Source organism: Manis pentadactyla, chromosome 14 (assembly GCF_030020395.1).
Source record: "Manis pentadactyla isolate mManPen7 chromosome 14, mManPen7.hap1, whole genome shotgun sequence".
In the NCBI taxonomy this organism is placed as follows: domain Eukaryota; kingdom Metazoa; phylum Chordata; class Mammalia; order Pholidota; family Manidae; genus Manis; species Manis pentadactyla.
This window is the reverse complement of record NC_080032.1, coordinates 85,204,201-85,231,050: the sequence shown is the minus strand read 5'-3', so window position 1 is coordinate 85,231,050 and position 26,850 is coordinate 85,204,201. Positions and strand designations below refer to the sequence as shown.

General features: G+C 41.3%; 1 protein-coding gene across 1 annotated transcript in view; it reads left to right on the top strand.

Annotated features, from left to right (window-relative positions):
- PKP2 (plakophilin 2) overlaps positions 1-26,850 on the top strand; it is a 75,388-nt gene that overhangs the window by 28,855 nt on the left and 19,683 nt on the right. Inside the window, exons 5-6 of the mRNA XM_036889527.2 lie at positions 8,233-8,440; positions 15,669-15,846. Coding sequence (XP_036745422.1) covers positions 8,233-8,440; positions 15,669-15,846 — 386 coding nt within the window. The remainder of the gene's footprint in view (positions 1-8,232; positions 8,441-15,668; positions 15,847-26,850) is intronic.

Here is a 26,850-nt window from a genome sequence, read left to right as displayed (position 1 = left end):
AAATACCTAGAAGTGAATTGCTGGATCACATGGTAGTTCTATTTTTAATTTTTTGAAGAACCTCCACACTGTTTTCCCTAGTGACTGTACCACTTCACATTCCCACAACAGTGCACAAGGTTCCCTTTTCTCCACATTCTTGCCAACATTTGTTATCTGCTGTGTCTTTAATAATAGCCATTCTAACAGTTGTGAGGTGATATCTCATTGTGATTTTGATTTGCATTTTCCCGATGATTAGCGATATTGAGCACCTTTTCACGTACCTGTTGGCCATCTGTATGTCTTCCTTGGAAAAATGTCTACTCAGATCCTCTGCCCATTTTAAAAAATCAGATTTGGTTTTTTGCTATTGACTTGTAGGAGGTCTTTATATATTTTGGATATTAATCCCTTACAGGTATATGATTTGCAAGCATTTTTTCCCATGTGGTAGGTTGCCTTTTCATTTTGTTGACAGTCTACTTTGCTGTCAGAAGCTTTTAGTTTGGCATAGTCCCACTTGTTTATTTTTGCTTTTGTTGTCAAATCCAAAAAATCTTCACCAAGACTAATGTCAAGGAACTTACTGCCTATGTTTTTTTTTTTTAGGAGTTTATAGTTTCAGGCCTGTGTTCAAATCTTTAAGCCATTTTGAGTTGATGTTGGGGATGGTGTAAGATAGTGGTCCAGTTTCATTCTTTTGCATGTGGTTGTCCAGTTTTCCCCACACCATTTATTGAAGAGATATTCCTTTTCCCAGTGTATATTCATGGCTCCTTTGTCATCAGTTAATTGACCATATGTGTGTGGGGGTTAATTTCTGGGCTCTCTATTTTGTTCTATTGATCTGTATGTCTGGTTTTATGCCAATACCATACTGTTTTGATTACTGTAGCCTTGCAGTATAGTTTGTAACCAGGAGTTGTGATGCCTCCAGCTTTATTCTTCATTCTCAGGATAGCTTAGGCTATTCATTGTCTTTTGTGGTTACAATCAGATCTTAGAATTGTTTGCCCTATTTCTGTGAAAAATGCCATTGGAATTTTAATAACGATTGAATTGAATCTGTAGATTGCTTTGAGTAGTGGACATTTTAACAACATTAATTATTCCAGTCCATGAATGTGGAATATCTTATTTGTGTCATTTTCAGTTTCTTTCATCAGTGTCTACACTTTTCAGAGTACAGGTCTTTCTCCCCTTTGGTTAGATTTATTCCTAGGTATTTTATTCTTTTTGATGCAATTGTAAATGGGATTGTTCTACTGATTTCTCTTTCTGACAGTTTATTATTAGTATTTGGCACACAGACTTTTATATTCTGCAACTTTACTGAATTCATTGATTAGTTCTAATAGTTTTTTGGGGGGAGTCTTTAGTGTTTTCTATATATAATATTATGTCATCTGCTAATAGTAGCAGTTTTACCTCTCCCTTTCCAATTTGGATATCTTTTTCCTTGCCTAATTGCTCTGGCTAGGACTTCCAATACTGTGTTGAATAAAAGTGGTGAGAATGGGCATCCTTGTCTTTTGCCTAATCTCAGCAGAAGAGTTTTTAGCTTTTAACTGCTGAGCATGATGTTAGCTGTCTGTAGGTTTTTCATATTGAGTTGAAGAATTTCCTTTCTATCCCTAATCTAATAGAGTGTTTTCGTTTTAACTCAGGCATTACTTTTGGATTTTATCAAATGCTCTTTATGCATCTATTGAAGTATTTCTATGGTTTTTAATTTTGCTAATAAGGTAAAATAAATTACTTTGACTTTTAAATATTATTCTACAATTTCTTGGATAAACTACATTTGATCATGTACTGTCATTTGTTATATTTTTAATTAGATTTGCTAATTTTTTTGTTAAGAAATTAAATTCTTTTATGAGATTATATTTGTAAAGGATGTTAATCTGTAATTTTCTTGTAATGTCTTTGACCAGGTTTGGATTGAGGGTAATAATACTAGCTTCACAGAATAAATTGGGAAATATTCTCTCTTCAATTTTCTGAAAGAGTTTGATTGGAATTGGTATCATTTCTTCCTTAAATGTGTTGTAGAATCAATCTACCAGTAAAGCCATTCGGACCAGTTTCTTAAGTTCTTAACTATACATTCAATCTCTTTAATTGATGGGGCTATTTGGGTTTCTGTTTCTTCCCAGTGAGTTTGGTAGTTTGTGTCTTTCAGAGGCTGTCCATCTCATCTAGGTCATTCCAGTGTTCTTCATGTCTTTGTGTAAATGTCATCTGTTATTTCCCTTTGCTTAAAGGATTTCCTTGAACCTTTATTCTAATGCAACTGTCCTGGTGATTAACTATTTCATCTTTTATGTATCTGATAAAGAATTTCATCTTTGCTTTTGAAAGCTATTTTCACTAGCCAGAGAATCCTATGCTTAGTGTTTTGATTCCAGTACTTCAAAGCTGTTGCTCCATTGCCTTCTCACTTGCATTGTTTCAGATAAGAAATCCCTTATTATCCTTACTGTCCTCTGTGCACACTGTGTCTTCTCCTGCCCACCCAAGCTGCTTCTAAGATGTTCTCTTTATCACTGGTGTTGGTTTCCATCTCTTAGGGATCACTATACTATCCATCATTGCTTCATGTCCAATTATATTGAAACCATTGTATGTTTTGTCTGGTTTTTAAATTGCTTCAGGTGGTAGGTGAATCCAGTCCTTATTACTATTGATTCATTTTAATTTGGTAAGTAACCCCCTAATAAATCTTCCAGTTTACAAATTTACACTCGCTGGTGGGGTTGTGCCCATGTGCCCACTTAGTACCATAAGATACTATGTATGTTAATTTTGTTAATCTGATTTTTTTAAAAGGGGTACCTCTATATTAGAAATTTTCCTATTTTTTGAAATTAAGACTAATAGTTGGACAGTTAATCAGAATTACAGAGAATATATTTTTTTAAATAATACATATACCACCACCAAACACACACATGGAGTTTGTCATTGTCTTTCATGCATAAACAATGACCATTATGTATCATCTACCATTTTTAGTTTTTTTTAAGTGAAATAAGAACTTAATGGCACTGATTCACCTGAGTTCAAATCCTAGATTTTTACATTTTCCCTGGTCTTTTACATTAATTTTGTTTACAAATAATTAGAGCTTTTTTAAGCTCTTTACCTTTATCTACTCCCAAACATTCAGATTAATTTGCATAAAGACAGAATTCTCTTAATACATATATTTAATTCATTTTCAGAATAGGTAAATACACAATTACAATAACATTAACATCAACACAGACTTATATTATTCTTAGTAAACATGTAACTCAACTAATAGAAGTGAAGAGTGCAAAAGCCCAGCATAGAGTAACTACCAGCTTTGATGTTACTCAGGGAATAAGTAGATTTCACAGAGGGAAAATCTGGGAAAATCTCCATTTATCCTGCAGATCCGCTAAGTAGAGTCAGACAAAGAGCTTTTATTGATTTTTTTGCCTGTATTTCTTTAATCATAAAGTTGAGCACATTCTGGTATTTTTTTTTTTTTTACCTTATATTTCTTCAGTTGATTGTCACTTTTTTTAATCTGTTGATTTTTTTCTACCAAGATCTGTATCTGCTTAGTGATTTGTAGTTCTTTACCTATTATGCATAATATTAATGCAGTCTCATCTATCTTATGTTTTATCATGCAGGATTTACAAATTCTCATGAAGTCAAATTAATCAGTTTTATTCAGAGCATCTATATTTTAGGTAGTGCTTTAAAAAAACCTTTTTAGCTTTAAATGTTACATTATTTGGGGGTATTTCTCACTGACCCTTTGCCTATATGTTTGTTCCATGGGAAGAATAAGTAAGGACTTTAAAAAATAATATAGCTAGTAATGAACCGTCTTTATACTTATAGATGAAGAGAACTGAGCTAAAAAATAGTTCTTTTGGCTAAATCAGATAAATGTTTAAATCTTTATTCCCAGTTTTTAAAAAATTGGATATTATTATTTATGCTTTTATTTTATAATATAGAATAACTTGAATTTTTCTTCTGTTACTCCATTGGGCTAGATTTCTACTATCTCTTAAATTATTATTTGAGTAAAAATGACATTTTGCTTTTATGTAGGATTTAAGCTGTGCTTGCCTTCTTGACTCTTATTCAGTGATAAAGCTAGAACAGAAACATAAAAACTACATTGAAACCTAAAAACATATATGCTTGGTAGAAAATCTAAGAATTTGATGTTATAACCCAAATACATAAATAAAATCCTGCTCATTTAAACATGGTGCTATAGTTTTTTAATTTATGTATAAAAGACAATTATAATTTGGACACAAATACCAAATTTCAGGGGGGTAGGGGAAATAGGGGAAGGGGATTAAAAGATACAAACTTTCAATTAAAAATAAATAAGAATCAAGATACAATATATAGCATAGAGAGTACAGTTAATAATGTATAAAAACTTTGGGGACAGATGGTAGCTAACTTAACCATAGTGATCACTTTATAATATATATATATATAAATGCTGAATCACTATGTTGTACACTTGAAACTCATATAATACTGCGTGTCAACTATACTTCAAGAAAATCAAAAATTTAACTTATAAACTTTTAAAACCTTTTAAACTCAAAAACTTTTAAAAAGTAACAACTTTTCATTATTTTACTTGACTAAGACTCAGCATTTCACCCCGTTGGTCCCTCTCCTTTTTTGGAAACTTCCCTTTGACCCCGAGTCACCTGGTTCGTGTCCCACCCCTCTGGTTCCTTCAGGCCCCTTCGGTGGCACATCGATCCCCACCCTTGCCTTGCCTGGTCATTCCTGTCCCCCTCGTGCTCTGTGGGGGCCTGTGCTGTCCGCCACCATCCCCTGACCTGCCTCCCCCGCCCCCGCGGCGTCCAGCCCCATGTGAGCCGAGCACTGGTCCTCGGCCCCTCCAGCCCGTCCTCTCTCCTCTGGGCTCCGACCCACGTCTTCATCTGTTTCCCAGACATCCCACCGACAGCTTTTCCAAACATGAACACATTACCTTCTTTTATTTTGCTTCTCTATGATCCAGACTTTCTTCTAAATTTGATCTTCTTGCTGGGCTGGGAGGCAGGCCACTTGGTGGCTGGAGCGTCAACTCAGGAGTCACTCGGGCTGGGTTTGGACCCAGCACCCTCATTACCTGGATAATCCTGGGCAAGATACTGTACCTCGCCAAGCCTCAGCCTTCCTACCTGTAAAGTGGATGTAACAGTCCTGCTGCAAAGAGTTACGCAAGAATGAGATGAGGTAGTGGCGCAACACCTGCTCTGAAATAGTTAACCCAGAGCGTGTTATTGCCTACGTGACTGGTGTGTCACCAAAATCAGTGAACAGAGACTTTGAATCTCCTTTTTTTTCTTACCTCCCATTTCAAATTCTTTCCTAAAGAAGGTTACTCTTTTTAAAGTTTTTGACACATTTTGCCAAGTGCCTTCCTGAAAGCTTATACCAATTTACAGGGAATAATTCATTCTAATGGAGGAAAAGGCGAGAAATAGAGTGACATTTCGCAAGGGAGGTGACACGAGGCTGCTCGCGCAGGACGAGGAGGGCTTTGCCAGAAGAGGCAGAACGGCCAGAGCACCCCAGGCAGGGAGGGAGGCGGGCCCTCATCCCTCCGGAATCGGTCTGTTCCCTCTACTCGTTTGCCCCCGGAAATGCTCATCATGTAATATTTTATAGTTGGCGGGGAAGAGAATCAGAATGGAGTCAAAGAGAAAGCTGAAATTCTTCCATGTGATTCTGTCCTTTCGTGTACTTAGAAGCCATCTCAAATGAAAGCTCTTGCAGTTCGAGACATACATGTTAGTTTGGGTCTTTTTTCTTCCCTCCAAAGGGGAACAAACTCCCCTGAGGATTTGGTGTAACTGGGAAACGCGTACAAGCTCGCTCGTCCCAGCAGCTGCCGTGAATTTAAAGGGGTAAGAACGGCGCGGTTGATACTGGTCCTAATGTGTGTAACACCGACCGTCCTTCCAGTGATGACGCAGTGAGGAGAATGCCATCAGCTTCTTGCGTTTGATATGATCTATATCCATTTGTGTGGTAAAATAGATGAAAGTAATTAAAATCTATTGTCAAATGTGTGATGGTGCCAGACACTGGGGAGTAAAATTCTATAGTAAGTAGAGCTGTAACCAGATCTCAGCATTTCTGTGAATGTGGTGTGTCTGCAGTTCCTTCTTCCCTGGCAGGAGCATGGGTTCAGAGCCCAGGGGTATGATGCAGGTGACAGGGCAAGGGGAACAGGGCACAAGGCTGCCACCCACACTCCCCAGTGAGGGCCCCTTCTCACCAGGGCCGCCTTCACAGCTGGTGTACAGTATGGCCAGGAGGCCACGTCACATCCTATTTTGAAGAAGGCAATTTATAAATTATAAACTAAGTAATAAAATATTTCTGAAGCTGTCAAAGTACCTTGAGGACAATTTTCTTTATGCATCTGACGTTTAGATGATATTGGCAAAATTTAGTCCAGCTGTTAACAGGGTATGAATTTAACCAACTTAAAACCTACTATGCAATAAAAACTGACAGAATGAGGGAAACTTGTGAGTTACAGGCTGTTTTAAAATTAATTTGCCTTTCTGCTTTTAAGGTACTATAATGGAATAGATGAAGTGATCAAATAGATGATCTGTTGGACCAGATTTACTGGACAGCTAAGAAATCTATCATTATTAACATGAGCGTTCAGATATATTAGAACATGGCCCAACTCTAGACATAGCCCCACAAAACTGTGGCCAGTCTCCCAGTTGTCACCAGTTCGGCAAATGTCTCCCCTGAGGGGATCCAATCAGTGGACCTACCTCATTATGACCAGTGAAACCTTAAAGGGACCAAAGGGGGACTTTCCTCTTGAGGTTTGGCAAGCCATTAATTAGATGATGTGTATGAAGCTCTCAACACCACGCCATCATCTCCTACTGACAGAATGGAAGGAGGGGCTGTCATTTCTGTTACTATTATCATGGTTATCATCATTACAGTCATTATTTTTAGTACTTAGATGATTTGACAGCCTTGATGTTTTTATTCCTGCCTCGCTAGTCTTCTCCTAGTCCTAACAAAGGAATGTGTTTACCTGCTTATGAAAGGGAGGTGAGAGATTGACGATGCATCGGAAATGTGCCACTGGACCAGGTGTGCAGCTCCCCCCGAGTGTGAACTGTTGTGCACTTGGGGCATCATTCATTCATGATAAATGTCATCTGAAAGGGAAACTTCACCCCTTCACAGCAGCTTAGTTCCTAAAAATGTCTGCACTGAGATGGTGAAAATGACTGAGATGTTTACCAAAAGTTTTTCCCAACTTAACACTTTTAATTAGACACTAATGGAAGCCTATGAGAAAGAAAACCCTTCTGCGACTTCACGTTTCTCTTCAGCACCCCTGTGACCACCTCTTGATTTCTTTAGATAATATTTGCAACCTAAGATACAGAATCATCTTTTTCAGATTGCCACTGATTAACCTCTTCTTAAACATACAGAGGTCTCAGAATCTAAGCCGTCTGTTTTTCTTTTTCTATTCCTCATTCTGACCCTTTCTCTAATAGGTGGCATGCTCTTTCTTGCATATTTGGATGGAGGAAATATTCTCTAAATAGCACATTAAAAAGTGCAAAGTTAAGTTATTTACTTAAAATGCCTCCGTGATTTATATAAATCTTTTTAAAGGCTCAAAGTAGTTGATCATAAAAATAACCTGCATTTAAGGTTAATTTGCATTGCTACTGCGGTGGCTGTGGTAAATGAATTTTTATTTCTACCATTGATGAAGGTGAGATTTGTTCTGTTTGTATCAGCTGTAAAGTTCTGTCCTGGAAAAAAAATGTTCATGTAATGTGGTGTTCCTGCATTAAGCTCTCTTTACTCCTCTGATTTCCAGTTCCCTTCATCTTCATGATGCTCAAGGCTTTTGCGACCTAACTCTTTCTATCCACTTAGCTATCACGTATCCGCCCTTTATCACTTAACTTACCCCTTCAATTTTTTAATAGATCTCAGTCTTCCCAAATTTATTATAAGCTCCGCAAGGGGAGATGCTGACTTGTATCTGGCAAATACCATCCACAGGGAGTCTCAGGCCGTCTCTCACACAGTTGTTGATTGATGGACATTAGAGTCAACATCAGTGAGCTTCACCTGTTCATTCATATTACAATGAATGCCTTTAATGCCACATCACAATTAATAAATATCTGAAATACGCATCCGCTTCTTCTCCAGGTCAACCAGCTTCGTGGCATCCCCAAGCTTCTGCAGCTCCTGAAAGTCCAGAATGAAGACGTCCAGCGCGCCGTGTGTGGGGCCTTGAGAAACCTGGTATTTGAGGACAATGACAACAAGCTGGAAGTCGCTGAACTCAGCGGGGTGCCTCGGCTGCTGCAGGTGCTGAAGCAAACCAGAGATCTGGAGACTAAAAAGCAAATAACAGGTAGTGCTCATGGAGTATTAACGAGCATAGCACAGCGTGCCCTAGCCGGATGTGTCAGTCATCTGCTCTTCTGAAGCTTCCTGGAACGAATGATTGATGGGCTCATGGTTATCCGGGAACAGTCAGCTGCCGACTTAGACTTGAGACTCAAGTTTTAATTCCGTTTTTTCTGAAGGGGGAATTACTCTGAGGCTCTTGCAATGCTTTTTATTAGAAACTCTCTGCACCTTTGCACATCTTTTTAAAACAACTTCTTGACTCACTGCATGAAAATTCAACACTGCGTAAAGCTTAACGGGCACCTTTGTAGTTTGAGGATGTGAGGGGTTTCAGTATTGTCCCAGGTGTCCAAACATTCTGGAGAAACCCAACAAGAACCACAGCCTATTATTTTTATTTATTCGACAGTCCACCTGCTGGATCTGTACAGAGTGAGCTGGGGGGGTCAGACAGCGTCCTGAGGTGCCGGGTCAGTTTAATCAGATCAGTCAGAATGCCAGAAACTGTATACTCCAATCCTCCCATCACTGGACCCCTCAAGAGACCAGCTCCCTAGCCCACCCAACCCTCCACCCCAAAAAAAGAGAAATAGAAGAGTGGGTGGATATGTTTTCCAGTTCTCCACTTCGTCTTTCTGTTCAATTGCTGATTTGAATAAATACGTATCTCCTTTCTGCCCAGTGGATCAGAAAGAGGAAATCATTAGAATTAAAGCAACCGGTTTGGCAGTCCTCGAAGCGTGGAGAAGGTGGGCTAGTTCCACTGACCTGAACGGCGCGTCCGGCCAGGGGACAGGGTGCTTCGGTGTTGGGCTCACCCTCCCTGCACCATCACCCGGTCTCCGCCAGCGCCCCGTGCACGTCACAGGGGGAGGGCCGTCCTCCATGGAGTTGCTTTGGGGAAACCTTAACCATCTTCAGTGTCCCTTCATTTCTGAAATCCTAAATTCTAAATCTTAATTTATGAAATACACTCATTTTTTAATTGTCACCGAAACCTTAGGATTTAAGGTATTTTTAGACATTATTGGGTATTAAATCTCAAGTTCACATGAGGAACCTGGGACCCAACAAAGTTAACTCTTTTTAATATATCCTATAGGAAAGTTCTTGTAAATCCTAACAGTCAGCAGTGTTCTTACTTATTTAAAAAGGAAGTATTGCAAACACACTGTTTTAAACTGAATGCATTTTGTACTTCTCCCATTCCCACTTTATTATACACTTTTCATTTTTTCTATAAAACTGTTGTCATTATGTCCTCTACTCATTTATATTTTAAAATACCACTTTTTTTCTATCTTGATACACTTTAATTTTATAAAACCATGTGAAGGGCTGTGCCAAGCCTCTCTTCTGCCCGCATGCAGTCATGTCCCATGAGAGATTTCTTACCATGTCCATGACCTTATAGGTTAAAATACCCACGGAAATTAAGTGATCTCACTCATCCATTCATTCAGCCAACATTTATCAGGCAGCCTTCAAGGGCCGAAAAGTGGGAATCACAGTCCAGAAACGTTGCAGATTTTAGTTTTACATCTACTAAAACATGATTATGTGATGGTTGTCATTTTTAAAAAAGACCAAACCTCACATTTAGAACCTACCGTTTTCTTCATTAAAATATAGTCATGACAGCCACAGAGACCATCTTTTTAACAGTCAAAAAAAGACTTCACAAAGGAGATATATTTCACTGTGAATCTTAAAAAGGAGATTGACTTTGGCCTGGAGTTTGAAGGAGAGTGAAAGTTGTTCCGACAAAGTGAACATCAGTAACAAAGCAAACATACCGAAAAGAGCTAATGACCATCTAGAGGAAGCGTGGATAATAGAGTGATTGAGGTCAGGGTTCATGGTGGCCGGAAAGCTTGGGTGGATATGTGAGTGTGAGTCAGGGAAAGAGTCCTTTGAACTATGCTTCCACTTTTGTCTAGGCAACAGGAAACTGAAGTCGGAAACACTCTGTGGTGTTGATACCATAGAAACCATCCAGTTATCTTTAGGTAGTCTAGCTGGTAAATGCAGGTCGATTATGCAATTCCCAGGATTTCTAGTACAAGCAAACATCCCCACCAGAGAGTGTCCATCGCATGTTAACTGAATTGATCCTTGAATGTTTGATAAAAATCCTTCTAAATAACTTCCTTTAGCTCTATTAACAGAAGAGCTCAGTAAGTGCTTTCTGGGCCAGAAATAAACTGGAGATGTAACATAGATGTTATGTCTTTATGTAGAAACATAGAAACACAAAGCAGCAACCATAATATTATGTGAATCGTTTCTTGTCTATTTTGCAGACCTCGTTTTACTGAGGCCCTACTGTGTGCTGGTCACTAAAGCTATGAGTTTCCATTTTTCATCCCATTCCTCCTGAAAGCTCCCTAAAGCATTACCGACGATTGTGAGAGGCTCGGAAGGTTAAGTAACTGCCCAAGCTCTGCAGCGAGTGAGGAACAAAGCTCGGGCTCGCGCCCAGTTTTCTCTAGGTGTTTTGCAATAACCCAAGTGGCTTCCACTGACTGCTTTTGGGCAGAGGGTGACTCATTCTACGCTTCTTTGGGAAGGGACTTGTCCTGGGGAGTCTTGGATCAAAGAGCCCTCCGTCGCTCCTCTGACCCTTCCTGTCCCCTCTGTCTCTCTGGTCCGCTCTCGCAGCAGCCTCGCACCTGGCCTCTGTGATCCAGGGTTGCCAAGTCCCAATCTGTCCACCCCTCTGCTCCTAACGATTACTTTCAACAATGAAAGTATTGTCCCGTGTGCACCCCATTAACCACAAGGTAAAGTCCATACTCTGTAGCATGCCACCCAAAGATTGGATGATGTGAGCTGGGTGATCACTGGTGGCATTCCCTTGCTCCCCAGGTTTTGAAACCCTAAAGGATTTACTGGCCTGGTCCGTGTCTCTTTCCTATCCTGGTATCTTCTTCGTCTGTGCTGTTGTCTTGGACTAGAATCCTTTTCCACACCTGGACACCCGCTGAGCACTCCCAGCCTTCAGCAGCTGTCTCAGGTTATCACTCTCCCTTGACACAGTTTCATGTGCCACCTTCCGTACTTTATTCTCAGCACCTCCCTCCCCTCAGTGGAATTTTGAAGGAGGGGGCTCCTCTGAACTACTTTTGCCCCCCTTAATATGAGGGTGCCACATATTTCGTGCATGTTTACTGAAGAACCAACAGTGCGGCTCCTGTAAGTTTCTCAGCTGTGCGTGTCTGACCAGATGTAAACAACGGACCTGCGCCTGGAGACGCCTGGATCAGACACAGGTCAGACACTCCAGTGTGCTTTCAGACAGGATGCTGATTGTTCTGGCCAAGATATAAAAAAATTAACCCTCTGTTTCTATATATGCCTAAGTAGTTCAGCACCCCAGAGCTGGGAGGGAAGGTCAACTCATTGACCTTTTCTGGCATGTTCAGTACCAGCCTAGGAGGGATGTTCCTCTCTGTTCAGATGAAAAGACTTCAGGTCCCCCTCGTGACATTGCTTCCCCTCCCTTAGCAGGTGAGTGTGGTGGCTGCTCCAGCGGAAATGGGAGCAGTGCGTGCTAGCCTCAGAGGTTCATGAAGGTCACTGAGTAATGAGCACCTGCTGGAATGAGTAGAGCTCTGTCTTGGATTAAAACAGACATGTCACAGTCAGAATGAAGCCAGGGATTCTTGACTCTCTTCTGCCTATTTGGAAATACTTAATTGGATTTCTATATTTTAATAAAATAGCAAAAAAAAAATTTGCTATAAATATTCATTATGCACCTTTTAAAAATATTCATATATTATTCTGCAGTTGTAATGTACAACAGGGTATCTTGGGTTTATATATAACTTAGAATAAGTGGCCTTTGCAACAGTGTCATAATCCAGGCAAGAGTTACAAACCTCAGGTGAGAGGAGTATATCCAGGTACAAGAAACCATTAAAGACATGCCTCCTGCGCAGTGACCACTTCGAAAAAGAAGATTAAAAAGAACCAGTTCTTCTCACGCTCATTCTCCTTCTACAGATAATAGTGATTCACTTAACCGTAAAATTTTTAAGTTTCACTACCTAAGTGTCATGTAGACTTAAAAAACTGTATTTCCAGTCCTAGAGGGCAACCCAGTAATATTAACAATGGGTTTTAATATCTGTAAGATCCCTTCACTAATTAGCTATTTTTTGCAAATACCACAGTCGAAATAAATTTCTGGATAATGCAGTTATAATCATCTTTCTTATAGCTGCTAATTATTCAAAATATATCCCTTCCCAGAATACAGTTCCCCTTCTTTTTGGCTAGAATAAGAGCTTAGTGATATAAAATTGCAGGCAGACTAGCTGCAACAAAGAACAAATAATAGAAATTTAGGTACTATGAATAAATTGAATAAATTGACTAGAAGTAAAGGTGAGACACAGGAAAACCTAAACCCTGAATCTGGAATCTAATCATTGAAAAGGACATCTATTCAGGCTCATAGTTCATTAGTTTCTCAATGTAAGAAATGGGAATCATTTTTAAAATACAAATTGCTGGAATCCATTCCTGATTTCTGGCTCAGTAAATTTGGGGAGCAGTCAGGAGGATGTGATTCCGTTTTTGCCACTGGACTGATCGGGAAACTGCTAATCTAGTCTCACACTCGAGTTTCAGGATTAAAAAACCCTTGTCGATATTTTGATAAAGGATGAGTTTGCTGTTACCCGCTTCAGCAATAGAGCGGGATCTTACAAGCAGAGCTTTCTGTTTTCTTCAGAGCTCTCTGAGAAGCGCGTGCTTGCAGTGAGCCAAAATCTCCTTCCCCAGGCTCTGCACTCATTGGCCTGCCTTTGCCTCCTGTGGCCGCAGAAAATGGTCTCTAGCTGTTAAATTTGCATTTCTTCAGTAACCAGAAGACATGCATTCTTATGTATTTTCAACTCTAGTATCTTTTAGCTGTGGGCTAATTTTTACACTAGTAATTGAATGTTTAATGATTTATTAGAACTCTATGTATTAAGGATAATAACCCTTTGTCTTGTATTGTCATACATATTTTCCCAATTTGTGTTTGGTCATTTGTTGATTTCCTGTGCGCATGTGTGAGGGTGTATCTACGTATGTGTGATCTTGAATCTCTAGTGAACATTTAAGCTCATTCCTAGCTTCGTGCCTTGCAGAAATGTGGTGGGTGTGACATTTCTATTCAATATCCTGTATTAAAAATACAAAAATCACACTAAAGCTCCCCAAGCCCCACACTTCTGTAGCAATAACAGCATGCCGAGCCATAAAGGACATTGGTCTGTTAAAAGAAAATTCCAATTCCTTTGTTCACATTAATCCTCTCTGTTTTTCATTGTAAGGTGTACTTTTTCTTTGAGTGCCCTGTGTGGTCCTTTTTAAAAAGAGGAAATTTCATTATGCTTCACATTTTTAAGCCTCTGGCAGGCAGAGACTGTTAATTTGTTTGCTTACTTTGAACAAGAAGCTTTTTCTCCCCAAACCTTTCCCCTCTTTTCAACTTTACTTTGTAGCTTAGTAACCAAAACTCAACCCCAGGCCTGCCTTTAAATTGTTTCCAACCACCTTAGGGGTTTTATTCTGTCTCTCCCCCTTATGGGGCCCCCGACTGTGCAGTGGGAGAGGTGAGGTCATTGTCCTGCAAAACCCGCAGCTGAGGGACGCTGCTCTTGACTGACCCCGAGCGCTCGTTTCATCAGGTAAAAGGCCTCACCAGCCAGAATCCCAGTCCTCACAAGACGCGGCGCGGCTGCTCTGATGGAAGCTAAGCGCAGGCTGCAGTGGAAATTCGATTCGTGTTTCAGAAAGCACTTACCTGTACACAAAGTAAACTGGTCAAGCCCAAAAGACTGCATTAGGCCTAGCGTGCTCTAACGGATGTGCCAAATACGAGTATAGTTGAATAATTACCAAGCTTTAACCATACAGACTATGATTTCAGTGATTAAAATCAGGGGAGATGATATCACCCCGTAATTCAGCCAAGACCGCCTTGTCTGCTTTTTCCTAAGGAGGCCTGTGCCGTACACCTTCACCCTCTCTTTCCCTCAGACAGACACAGCAGTATGTTTAAGAAGTAGGAATTATTGATTGGGCTGGGGGTTCGGGGATGAACAGGGAGGAAAATGAAGACCTTCTCCCCTGGGTGCTAGTGAGCTGAGGTATGAAAGATGGCTTGGCAGTGTTACCTGCTGGGAGTCTCTGGGGCAGCGTGCAAGAGGTGTGTGGACCTGCCACTGAACCGGAAGTGCTCGAGTGGCAACGGTGTAAGAAAAACAATTCTAAATGTATAGGCCGCTTTGTTTTCTCTCAGTACCCAGCTTCTGTCTCTGCCTCCCAAATGCCCTGGGCAGTACAGTATCCTCCTATCTGAATTTCCTCCTGAGCTGGCTTGTATGGCCTTTCTCTTTAACGGGGAATTGGGGTGGCAGGAGGTCTCAGGAGGACCAGGAAAGCTAAGGGAGTCAATGTGGCATGAGTCTTAGACGATGCTTAGGCCACGCGCATTGGTGGAGAGATCGAATTCTCTTGACTGTCCTTCACTGCCAAACTGTAATATGAGAAATGCAGCAGGTGGGCAGCATGAATCCCAGGCAGACATAAGGTCTATCACTGGGTAGAAGCCAGTAAGCCTGAACTGGGGAGCTGAGAAGCCCGCTGCTGGCAGGAGTGTGCATGGGCAAAGGCTCTCTGCAGGCCTGCCCCGCTATTAGGAGGCAGTATCAGGTGCACGTTGCAGGTAGGAGGAACGGGAGGCAGGGGGGAGGTATTCTCTCCATACATTTAAGGGAGAAAAGTATGACCCTTGAAAAGTATCGAAGTCTCAGTTACAGTAGGATCGTCGCCAGCCTGCTTGTTAGTGAGCCAGAATTCACTGTCGCAAGGAGGTCAGATGAGGGTAGGGTCTTTCAAGAGAAACAGCAATAAATGTTTTGGGAATTTCTGGCTTTCATTCGTATTCCTGGTTCCTGATTATTTTAAACCTGCATAGTTTTATATCATAAGCACTGTGTGTGTGTGTCTCTCTCTCTATATATATTTAATTGTTCTTACGGAGCAGCTTTCACGTCCATCTAATGAGCTCCGCACAGGTTCTTGCGGCTGGGAAAAGGGCTGCCTCCCCCACGTGTTCTTTTTGAACTGCCTGCCATAGCCCTGTGGGGCACGGCCTCCGCTGAGCTCCTCGGCAGCCATTTCGACACAGCCCTGCACTGTTCTGATCACTTCCTTTGCTTTTCTAGGTTTACTGTGGAATTTGTCCTCTAATGACAAACTCAAGAATCTCATGGTAACAGAAGCCTTGCTTACCCTGACGGAGAACATCATCATACCCTTTTCAGGGTGGCCGGAAGGAGACTACCCCAAAGCGAATGGTTTGCTCGATTTTGATATATTCTACAACGTCACAGGATGCCTACGGTAATGCCCCTCTGCAGCCTCTTCCGCACCCCATTCTTTTCTCTGTATGCCTCAAACACTGCATCCAGGTCTATCTAAAACTCTACCCCGTTACCCGGAGGTGTGCTAAGTTGCAAAGATCCCTCTAATACCAGAGGCAAGATGTAGAGACGACGAGAGAGGTAAAGTGTAAACACAGTATTGTTTCCAGGCATGTTTGATTCCAGAAGCTGCTCACATTTTCTCATAAGGACGAGGATGTCAATTCCAAAAGAGAAACTGGAGATCTGATCTGAACACCTAGACGGCCATGCAGACTGGCCTCCCTGTGTCACAGAGTTTAAGGCAGGCTCCGTGCTATTTTCCATTTGCCAACGTCTAATTTAATGACATGGTCAAAAAAATACTTTTGAACCTGGTGTTTTTATTTTCCATTTTTTCATTGAGGGATAATTGACTAATACAGTTTTATTAGTCTCAGGTGTACACCATAATGATTCAGTATTCGTGTGTATTGTGAAATACCCACCACAGTAAAGCTAGTTAACATCCATCACCATATATAGTTCCAGAAGATTTTTTCTTGTGATGAGAACTTTTATGATTTTTGTCTTAGCAGCTTTCAAATATGCAGTACAGTATTATTAACTATAGTCACCAGGCTTTTTTACATCCCCAGGACTTACCTATTTTATAACGGGAAGTTGTACCTTTTGACCCTTTGTCCATTTCATGCATCCCCACCTTTTGCAACCACCAGTCTGTCCTCTGTATTTATAAGCTTGTTTTTTCAGATTCCACACAGAAGTGAGATCCTATGGTATTTGTCTTTCTCTGACTGACTTCACTTAGCATAATGTCATCAGGTCCATCCATGTTGTCACAAATGGCAAGATTCATTCTTTGTCATGGCTGAATTAATTCCACATCCTCGCCAGCACTGGTTATTTCTTGTCTTTTGAGAGTAGCCTTTCTAACAGCTATGAGGTGGTAACTCACTGTGGTTTTAATTTGCATTTTGCTAATGATTTAGTGATGCTGAGCATCTTTTCGTGTACCTATTGGCCATGTGTAGATCTTCTTGGCATAATGTTTATTCAGATCCTCCAGCTTTATTCTTCTTTCTCCACATTGCTTTGGCTGTTCATTGTCTTTTGTGGTTCCATACAGATTGTAGAATTGTCTGTTTTATTTCTGTGAAAAATGCCATTGGAATTTTGACAGGAATTGCACTGAAACTGTTGATTGCTGTGGGTAGTTTGGACATTTTAATGTATTCATTCCTATCTGTGAGCATGGAATATCTTCCCATTTATTTCTCTCATCTTCAGTTTTTTTCATCAGTGTCTTATGGTTTTCAGTATACAGATCTTTTACTTGCTTAAATTCCTTGCTTAATTTATTCCTACATATTTTTAAATAGCTATAAGGCAACAAAGCCTAGAGGGATAGAATATCTTACCATCAGAATAACTACAAAAGAAAACAGTTTAATCAGCATTTCCAAATATTAGGATGAAAAAAATGCTTGAAATGTTTTCTTCCTGCGCTGTTGGAGGTCCGCTGAATCAAGAGGAAATAGAAACACATATAGGAGGAAGAAAAATGCTAGTCTTTATTTCTGTAGGATCATATCACCTCAAGCTTTCTTACATTTGAAAATAATCCCTGTCCTTTATGCCCAAGGATTTCAAAAAATCAGACAGTAGGTGTCATCAAAATTAGGCAGCCCAATAGAAGTCAGGTTATATTCTTTCTAAGGCCTTTCTTTCCATCTTTTAAGGGAATCTGGATAGCAACTGAGGGAATTTATTATGGTAAGATGTTTGTCGTATCTCCACAGTTAAATCACAGTGATGCATATCCAATACCAGTTTTGTATAAAGTGTTTTGTTCGCTACTGAGAGTTTTACAAAGAAATAAGAATAAGAAAATACTTATGAATAAGAAGATCCCTATGGAACTTTTAATCTCGCAGGGGATGTGGATGAGCAAGCAAACCAGAAGACAGCCACAGTGAATGAAACCTGTTAGAGTAGCATCTGCATTCCCTGGGAACTTGCTAGAATGTTTGGGTCCCACCCAGATCCACTGAGTCATAGACTCTCTGGGTGGGGCCCAGGCACCTAGTTTTAACAAGCCCTCCAGGTGATTCTGATACCAGCTCAGATAAGAGCCCCTGGGTCAGAGGTACGAGTGCACGCTGCAGGTAGGCAGAACAGAGGGGTCATCACACCAGTGAGTGGGACCAGAAAGGCCCTGCAGAAGGAGCGCCCCAGGAGCTGGGCCTCAGCGGACTGCTCCAGGGGTCAGAAATGCTTTAAGGAGGAAGTGTTAGATTCTGAACAGCATGATAGGTGCCTAGATGGTCTCCCTGGAATCCATCTGCTGTACAGCCCATTGGACTGCTTTTTTAATGTGCTGTTGAGCCATAAAAATATTGTGATCCATTTAGAGACATCTGCACCTTAAAATCTCTCCTTACATCACCTTAGCGTGTACACCAGGGTTCTTAAGGTGGCGGGTGTGTCAGTCAGAACTCTTTCAGCTGAAAACAGCAGATACCCGACTGAAACATGCTAGAACCAAACAGGGATTCCATTGGCCATTCCACTGATGGCCACCTGTGGAAGTGAAGGACCTTTGACACCAGGAACCGTGGTCTCAAGGACTGGGACAAAAATTCAGCATCCCTGGAGCTCACTCTCTTTTTGAACTTATATCTCCTCTCTGCTCTTCGTGTGCATGTTGGGCTCATTTTCTACAAATGCAAACAAGCTTATGCATTTTAAAAGTCCTTAATCCCTAACACCTAGCGAAGTTGCTGGCATGGGGTAAGCAAGTGTGAAGCATTTGAATGAAAAGGATAAATTAATAAGTGAGCAAATGAAGACACACGATGACTTAGGGTGACTCTTCAGCTGTGGCAAGAGTATCAAAGTGGTGGTGAGAAGTGATCAGAAGGTGGAAACATAGCCGAAGGCCAGATTACTGGGGCCTCGTTAAGGAGCTAATATTTTTTTCTTTTATAGCAAAATTAGCTAGTGTCGGGCGGACAGCACTCCGTTAAGTTCTGGGTGAAGATGAAGAGTTATAACATAAATAGGGAAGTTGTACTGAGAAGTGAAAATTTAAAGAGAAAGATGTGAGTTACAAACTTCTTCCTAGTCTGTCCTCTTGAAGGAGTGGAAAGAATGCCCTGGTCGGCACACATTTTCCAGAAGGCGTGAGAGCCGAATCCACTCCCACCAGAATGACACCATTTTAAACCATGAATCAGAGGGCTGCCCACTCGCCCCCACCCACCCCTGCCCAAACTCATCAGTCCAAACCACTGATGTGAACTCCTTCCAGAAGCAGAATATAGCAGAAAAAAAAAATATGTGAATTGAGTGCCATCATATATGCTTACATATCTGTTCTTAATACATCTGCATATCTGATTTATAATAATGAAAGCTAGAAACTGTTCTACATGCTTTCTGAGGATATTCTCAGAGCAGCCCTCGTTAAGTTTTCCCCATTTTATATATGAGGAAAGGGGGGGCTCAGAGAGGTTCAGTGATTTTCTCAATATCATGCAGCTGGCGAGAGATGAAGTGGGAATTCCAGTCCAGGAAGCCTGTCTCCAGAGCCACAGCTCCTCCCAAGTATGTGGGTCCAGTCCCGGTTGTCACATGTCCACGGGTGGCACCGTCATGGGTAAAACCCCTCCCCTCCCATCTCAGAACTGCACGGGGTCAGACAGGCCCGTTGACACTCATCCTCAGGGTTCGTTACTGGCACCGTGTCTGCGTATCATAGGAACGGAGAAGATACAAAGGATGAATCATATGAAATGGGGGATATTTCCAAGAAAGGAGAGGCCCCTGCAGACAGCTGCGGGGTAGATCTTGTCACAGTGAGTATAAAAGCCCCTAGGACATGAGTCAGAATGTAAGAAAACACCTGTAGGGGACCTGCCATCAGAGAGTCTCAGTTTCCATGACAACAGAGGTTGCTGCTGAGTAGCTGCGATTTATGACCTCAGCTTTATCCTAAAACGATTTTAGGACAGGTGTCGACTAGTTCTAGAAGAGTGAATCTTAGCTGCACAGAAAGGTCGTAAAAAATCTTCATAAATAAGAAAATGAATGGTAGTAAATATCTAACTTGCTACAAACTCATCTGAGGTATTCTGTCCCCATGTGGGGGCAAAGCCACGAGAGGAATCTGGGGCACTGCGGTCGACCTAGGTCAGTGTAGCTAAGTTCTTTCAAACTACTTGGGAGAAAAACTTGGGCACGCACCAGTGACTTTCTCCTGTTACTCGCCTGTCCTTGAGATGGGCTCCGGAGGGGCTGCCCGCTCTGCGTATAGGACTCTGTGCAGTGACTCTGCTCCGCGGGTAGAGTGTTTGCTGTGCTGATGAGCGGGTAGCAATGCCTCTGCTCCTGCCCACGTGCGGCCGCGACAGCGCGGTTTCATCCCTGCGGGAGAACACGCTCGGCTTCTCCTTCAAAGGACCCACGCTGCCTGGTCCGGCCTCTTTGTCAGGTGTCAGGACGTTTACCTGCAGGCTTAGCATCTGCCTTCAGCATTTACTCTGGGCCTCGGGGTTTCTTTAGATCCCTGGGGAATCACATACTTCCATGATGGAAGTTCCTGCCTCAACGGTGAGAACAATTTTAGGGAAAACAAGGTGTTCATGAAAATTTCAGTTTTTTTTTCATAAACAATATGACACTAGCCTAATGAGTAGCAAAATCCAAGTTACAGGAGGAAAAGTCAAGTGGTATACTGGAGTCTGTGACACAGCAAGAGCGACTGACTGTGCGCATCTCTCCCTAACTCCACAAGCAGTGCCATCGTGTTGGTTTAGCCTGGTGGTGTATTTACATCACAGAAATTGGCAAACACCGTGAATCAGAGGGCTGCCCACTCCCCCCACCACCACCCCTGCCCAGAGCTCGCTGTTAAACATATGCCAGCACACCACCGGCACTGAATTTCCTCTGGTTGATTAACATCAAAATGTGGGTACTTAGGGTGTCTGCATATTTCTCCATACACTTCCGTTTTCAGAGGAGAAACAATGGCTTCGTTTTCTTGGAAGGTATTATAAAGCTTCAGCCATTTCTCTTTTTTTTTTTTTTTTAAATCGAGGGGAGAATTGCAAAAATGCCCTTCTGTTTTTTCAAAATTCTTTTCATTTACTAGGGCAAGAAGTGTAACAAGTAAATATTTAATAATTTATTACCTTTAGTAGGGCACTCTTCCAAATATTTCAGCCTGGATCCAAGAGACGTATGTGACAATCACAGAATTGTAAGTTACCAAAAAAACATAAGCTGCCTTCTTTGTACATCCTCCTACACACACAGCCCGTGAGGCCCTGCGCTTCTGTGTAGCGTGGGGAACTCCTTGGGAATCGGTGTGACATGGCTGTCACTTCTCTATGTTCCACCTCACTGATCGGCACACTTCTAGAAAATCTCTCTGGATATGGCATAAATAAAACCAATGGTTATTTTCAGGGATGAGTTTGAAATTTCCACCGGAGATGTATCATTATTTCTCCATTTCCACATCATTCTCGTGGATATTTCCTCCCCTTCCCCCGTTTCTTCAGTCTTCTTTGTTCTCTTAGAAAAGAGGTGGGGACAATTGAGAAGTCAGACATTAAAATGCCTCCAGGGGTCAGGCAGGGACGGAAGTGGACAGGTGTGAAACCCAGGGGAAGGGTAGGCACTGCCAAACTAGACAGAATGGAAGATAATATTTGCCCACAGAGCAGGGGGATTCAAAGTTCTGGAAAACACTAACAGCCGAACAGAAACACATCCTGGCAGCTTCTGTTCGCAGCCTCATTCATTGAAGAAATTGTCAGGTACTTTTCCACAATTACAGAACCAGTTATCAGACACTTGAGAGAGGCAGCTTGTCCAGCCTTCCCGGGATTTTACCATTTGGTCTGTCTTTCCTCTTGCTTTTACGCAACGCCTATCATTACACCTCCAGCACCTGCTAAATCCGAAGCATGGTTTAAATTTCTGAAATTTCAGAGATGAGTGGGACCTGCCCTTGCCCTGGGGGATCTCCAGGGTTAGTGAGAGAGAGGCACCTGAAGAGAGATCACAGCCCATTTGTTAAGTGGAAAAGGGATGTGAAAAGATTGAGGCATTAGTGGCTTAACTGATGTTGCCTGGGGGCTGGAAAAAAAATGTTGACTGGATACACATCTTTCAGGAGCTGTGAGAGGGTGAGCAGGTGTTCAGTGTCCCTCCCAATCCGCAGCTCACTCATCACTGGTTCATCACTGTCTTTTCCATACAGTCATATTGAGAAAAGTTTATGGGATTGCTGCCTTTATCTTATTGCCACAATCTAACAACTGTTTCTGCATTGTGTAAGGCCACCTTAGAATTTGTCTTTTCATTCAGGATGATAGGACAAAATGATAAAACACTAACTACAGCACATTATAAAACATACTCTTCTTAATTACATTTTATGCCTATACATGTCAGTTAAAGAGGAAAACAATTGATAATGCATTTCTCCTGCAAGTGCCTTAAAATTCACTTTTCCCCTCATGTGTCACGATGTAGTAAAAGTGTTTTGATGAATATATAACATAGTTCTATGTACTAAAAAGTATAACTGTCTGAAAAGAAACTCTCATTGTCCCCTATCACTATAAATCTAACGAGGGTGGATATAAGTGGTCAGAGAAGGAAACTTACCTCTGGAAAGCTGCATCTGTCTGTCCTGTTCCTAATTAGCCACAGGTTTAAGGACAAGTTTTTTTTTATAATAGTCACTCTCTGGAAAAAGTGTCTACATGTAAAACTTTGACATACTCAGTTACATCTGTCTTCTCCAGAACCGAAAAAGCCCCACATCATTGTGTCGCTGAATTCCATTTTTTATGCATACGTGGACATCAAACTTGAGAACTTTACTGAATCTGCTTTTCCTTAATTATGCATTTTCATTCTCGTTACACCTTTGCTCATTGATCCCTTATTCTGAGTACTCTTGACAGAAAAGGATTTATTTGGTTTAGCCCTGTGCATAATAAGCCCAGATAATTATTTAAATAATTAAGATAACTCAATGCAGGTAGATTTCCCTGATTATCAAATAACTATGTGTTTTTCCTGTAAGAACATAGATCCAAAAGCAGTCCAGAATTACTTTTTAAAGCCATAACCTAAATTCAATTATTTACTTCTGGAAAATAATTTAATATAAAAATCGAAGAATGTTAGCTGAGGCAGTGTAAACAACAGAAACCTGATAGAAGTATCCAGATAGTTCAGCCTGTGGAGTGGCTTTTCCAGAAAGATAGACAGTTGAATCACCTTCAACTCCCGTTATTTGGTTAGTTATTTACATCTTCCCATTTGATGTATAAACATAAGCAATATGAAGTCCATACAGAATGGAATTTGCAATATTTCTCAAAATGTCACTGTCAGTCACCACATTTTATAAGTTGGGGATTTTAGATACAAACACACATGTGGTTTAATGACTTAAATTATTTTGTCATTTTCTCTTTAAGTAAAAATTTAAAAAGTTTAAGTGGTATTTAAATGGATATATAAAATCTCAATTTTTAAAAACAATAGTTTTATAAGATATCTCAGGCCATTATTTTGAAATCTCTCAATAGTAATTAAGTTAGTAAAGCAAATGAACCAAACAATCAAACAAAACGAATATGGCCATGTTTACTCGGCCACCCATCTCTGGTCTCCCGGAACCAAATTTTTAAAAAGTACACATCTCACTAGAATTGTCAAACAACCCCGTTTGTAAAGCAACCGCCTTGCAAAGGTCCCTAGTCTTTGTACTAAGTTTTCCACTATCTGATTCATGTCCTTAGCAGATCGGTCCAGATTAAAAGTTTGTGCTTCGTTGGAATTATATGACATTTCTCTTTGCCAAAGAAAATCTTTATTTTTATCCATCAGTTCATAAATAGGGACTGCTTGCTTTGGGCCCGTCCCTGGGATAGTTGTTAAAGAAGATATGTGAACAGGGATAATATATACGGAGGAAGAAGAATCAACGAAGGAAGCCAAAGAATACTTTTTATTATATCCAGAGAACTATATTTGCTTGTCTTTCTGCATCAGTTAGTTCATGAGTTGAGACTCGAACAGAAAAAGAAGTTCTCAGGAATGTCTCTGTCAGGTATTTTTTAAATCATCCTCATGTTTAATTGAGGTGTAATCGTCATATACCATTTCAGCAGTTTCAGTATACAACATACTGATTTGATATTTGTATACGTTGTGAAATGATACTGCAGTAAGTCTAGTTAACATCCATCACCTTTCATAGTTACAAAAAAATCCTTTTCTTGTAATGAGACCTTGTAAGATGTACTCCCTCGTGTTAAAAAAAAAAATCTATGTAGAGTTTAAATTGGAGGTAGAGTATTATATCTTAACTATATCTTATGACACTGAAAGTCTTTCTCCAAAACTTCAGACTGTCATCATAGTAAGAACTACTATTAACATTTTTTAAAATTTATCATTATGAAAAAAACAGGTGCTATATACTTGAATAAACTAGCTGTTAACTTTGCGACTGTCCTTTGCTTAAAGTCTCTGCCTCTCCTGGAGCTGCAGACTGACTATGCGCTAGGGGAACACCTCACGACTCTGGGTCTTGAGCACCTTCCTCAATCCTAGGCTGGTATTCCAGGCATCGCCTTAGGCGGCAAGCATGCCAGCTCACCTTCCAGTGGCTCTGGGGCATATTTTAAAAATTAGTTTGCTGTTTGTAATTGATTTTCAATGGAATCTGGCACTCTACCTTGAACAGCCTGCTAAATCAAGAGGAAGTAATTGTCGCCTATCAACCAGAACATTCGTGGCTGCGTCAACTATTCAGAAAACTTTTGGAGGACCTGACAGTGCAGGAAAATAGAACTCAAGATTTTTCAGGAGAGTTTGTTTCCTCCTCCACCTTCTGGTTCCTGGGGGTCTAACAGATGCCGATCCGTCTTTGTTCAGTCAATGTTCCTTGTCCTGGAAGGAGCCAGGCCCGTGGGGTGTCGAGCTTCGTTCCGCCTCCCAGTGTTGCTTCTGTTTGCGAACCGAGCAGTTGACTTGGGCTGCGGTCTGCAGATTCCTCCAGGGACTGATGGGGACTTGGCAGTGACAGGCGAGCCCTTCTTCTGGCTTAGAGTTCCGGTTCCTTTGCCAGGTCACATGAGACTCCCCTTCTGTTCGGTGCCACCACAGGCTGCCTCTGCTGCTTTCTCTCAGTTAATCTCTCAGTTAACAGACAAGGTCCAACTGTTTGATACGTATCAGCTGAGAGTTAAACAAAAGCCAGACCTAAATCTCGAATAACAGGAGGCAGAAGGCTGCGTCCTGATCAGCGGATGTCTCACCCAGGCCCGTGGGTCCTGCAGTTCCTGGGGCTGGTACACCTGGGGTCTTGCCGAGCCGTTTACGACACATGGTATTGGGAAGCCTGCGATTGTTGATGAACACTGAAATGCAGCCACAGTTTTTTTTGAAACTTTTGAGGTAATCACCATCTTAGTGTGCTGGTTAGTTGGACCTTTAAGACGGGGTGTGTAGGCAGGAGGTCTTGTGTACAAGGCATTTGTAAACTGCGTGCTGGTAGGAAACAGCACCTATTATTGGTACAAATAGACCCATTTTTTTAAAAAAATCTCTGCCTCTTAGAATTACTTGATAAAATGCCTTGAAAAGATTCCCTCCAACTCTACTTGTCTGTCATTCTCGTGTCCTAGTGACTCAATACGGCCTTTTACTTTAAGTATTTCCTATCAGCTCATCATTTCCATAGGCCAGTTGACCGATCACCAAGTCCGGACATCCTGTGTCGTGACAAATCTCCTTTCAGTGCTGGAAAACTAGGTGTATCTGACAGCGGGCCTGCATGTGGCCACGCACAGACCGCTTTTCATCGAAGGGTCAGTGAACGTCCAATTAGCAGCAGGTAATTCTGATTTTAAACGAGAGTCACAGGTTAGGACTCTGAGGGAGATTGTGGTATTCCCTGATTTCAGGAATTTTGTGGAAATGACAAGCCTCAGTGTGGCTGATGTCTGCTGTGATGCCTTGTGCACACACTGAGCCGCAGCTGAGTTCTGTCCGTCGACACTGTCCGTTCTTCGGTTCACCATGTGAAGTTAAGGTTTAGTCTCACTGTCATTGATCTGAACAAAGACATACCATTCTTCCTTTTAATTTTCCCAAGGCCCAGGGTGTTTGTTTTCTTTTCTCCTTTTCACTGTGACACTCAGGAATGTGTGAGATAAGGGGTCCTGGGGCGAATCGTGCATGAATCACTGATCTGCCTTCAGAGGAAACTCACCTGAAGCCTCCTAAATATACGTGGAGTTCTGTTCAAAGGCATACTGAGATTCAGATTCATTTCTTCCCACCCCTTACAAGTCATATTACCAGAAAAATTTTTAATATCAAACACAAGCTGCTGTTCAGGCTGGTGTCCCCCCGATTCTGAGGAGCCGCAAAACAATCCTGCCTTTCTGCCAAGAGTGATTTATCCTCTTTCCTGAGGGCCCAGGCCCTCACCACCAAGGCCCCTGTTTTTAGGTTTCAGTATACAACAGTGTACAGTTTTAGCTGCCTGGAAGACCCCTACGTATTTACTGAGGCTTTGGCTAGGTCATACCGGGAGAAATAAACCCGTCCTTTAATAGAATTTGAACCATAGCCACTCAGTTAACATTTCCAGTATGTTCACTGGTAACTCTGAGCATCAGGTTTTGTTGAGTACTGTGCTTGGATGCTTATTCTTTTACTTTTCAGTAAGATGACTATATTGTTATAGTGATATTTAACATTGTTACATTTATTGTTTGGGGGCATTTTTCTATATTAAACTGATTGGGCTACACATAGGAAAAAAGGCATAAGTAAATATTTCTCAGGATTAAGGAGATACCTTATAAAGGTTCAAGTCTGCCTAAGACTAACCATGTTAATTCCCTGATTCCAACCAACTTAAGTATTAGCTGTTGAA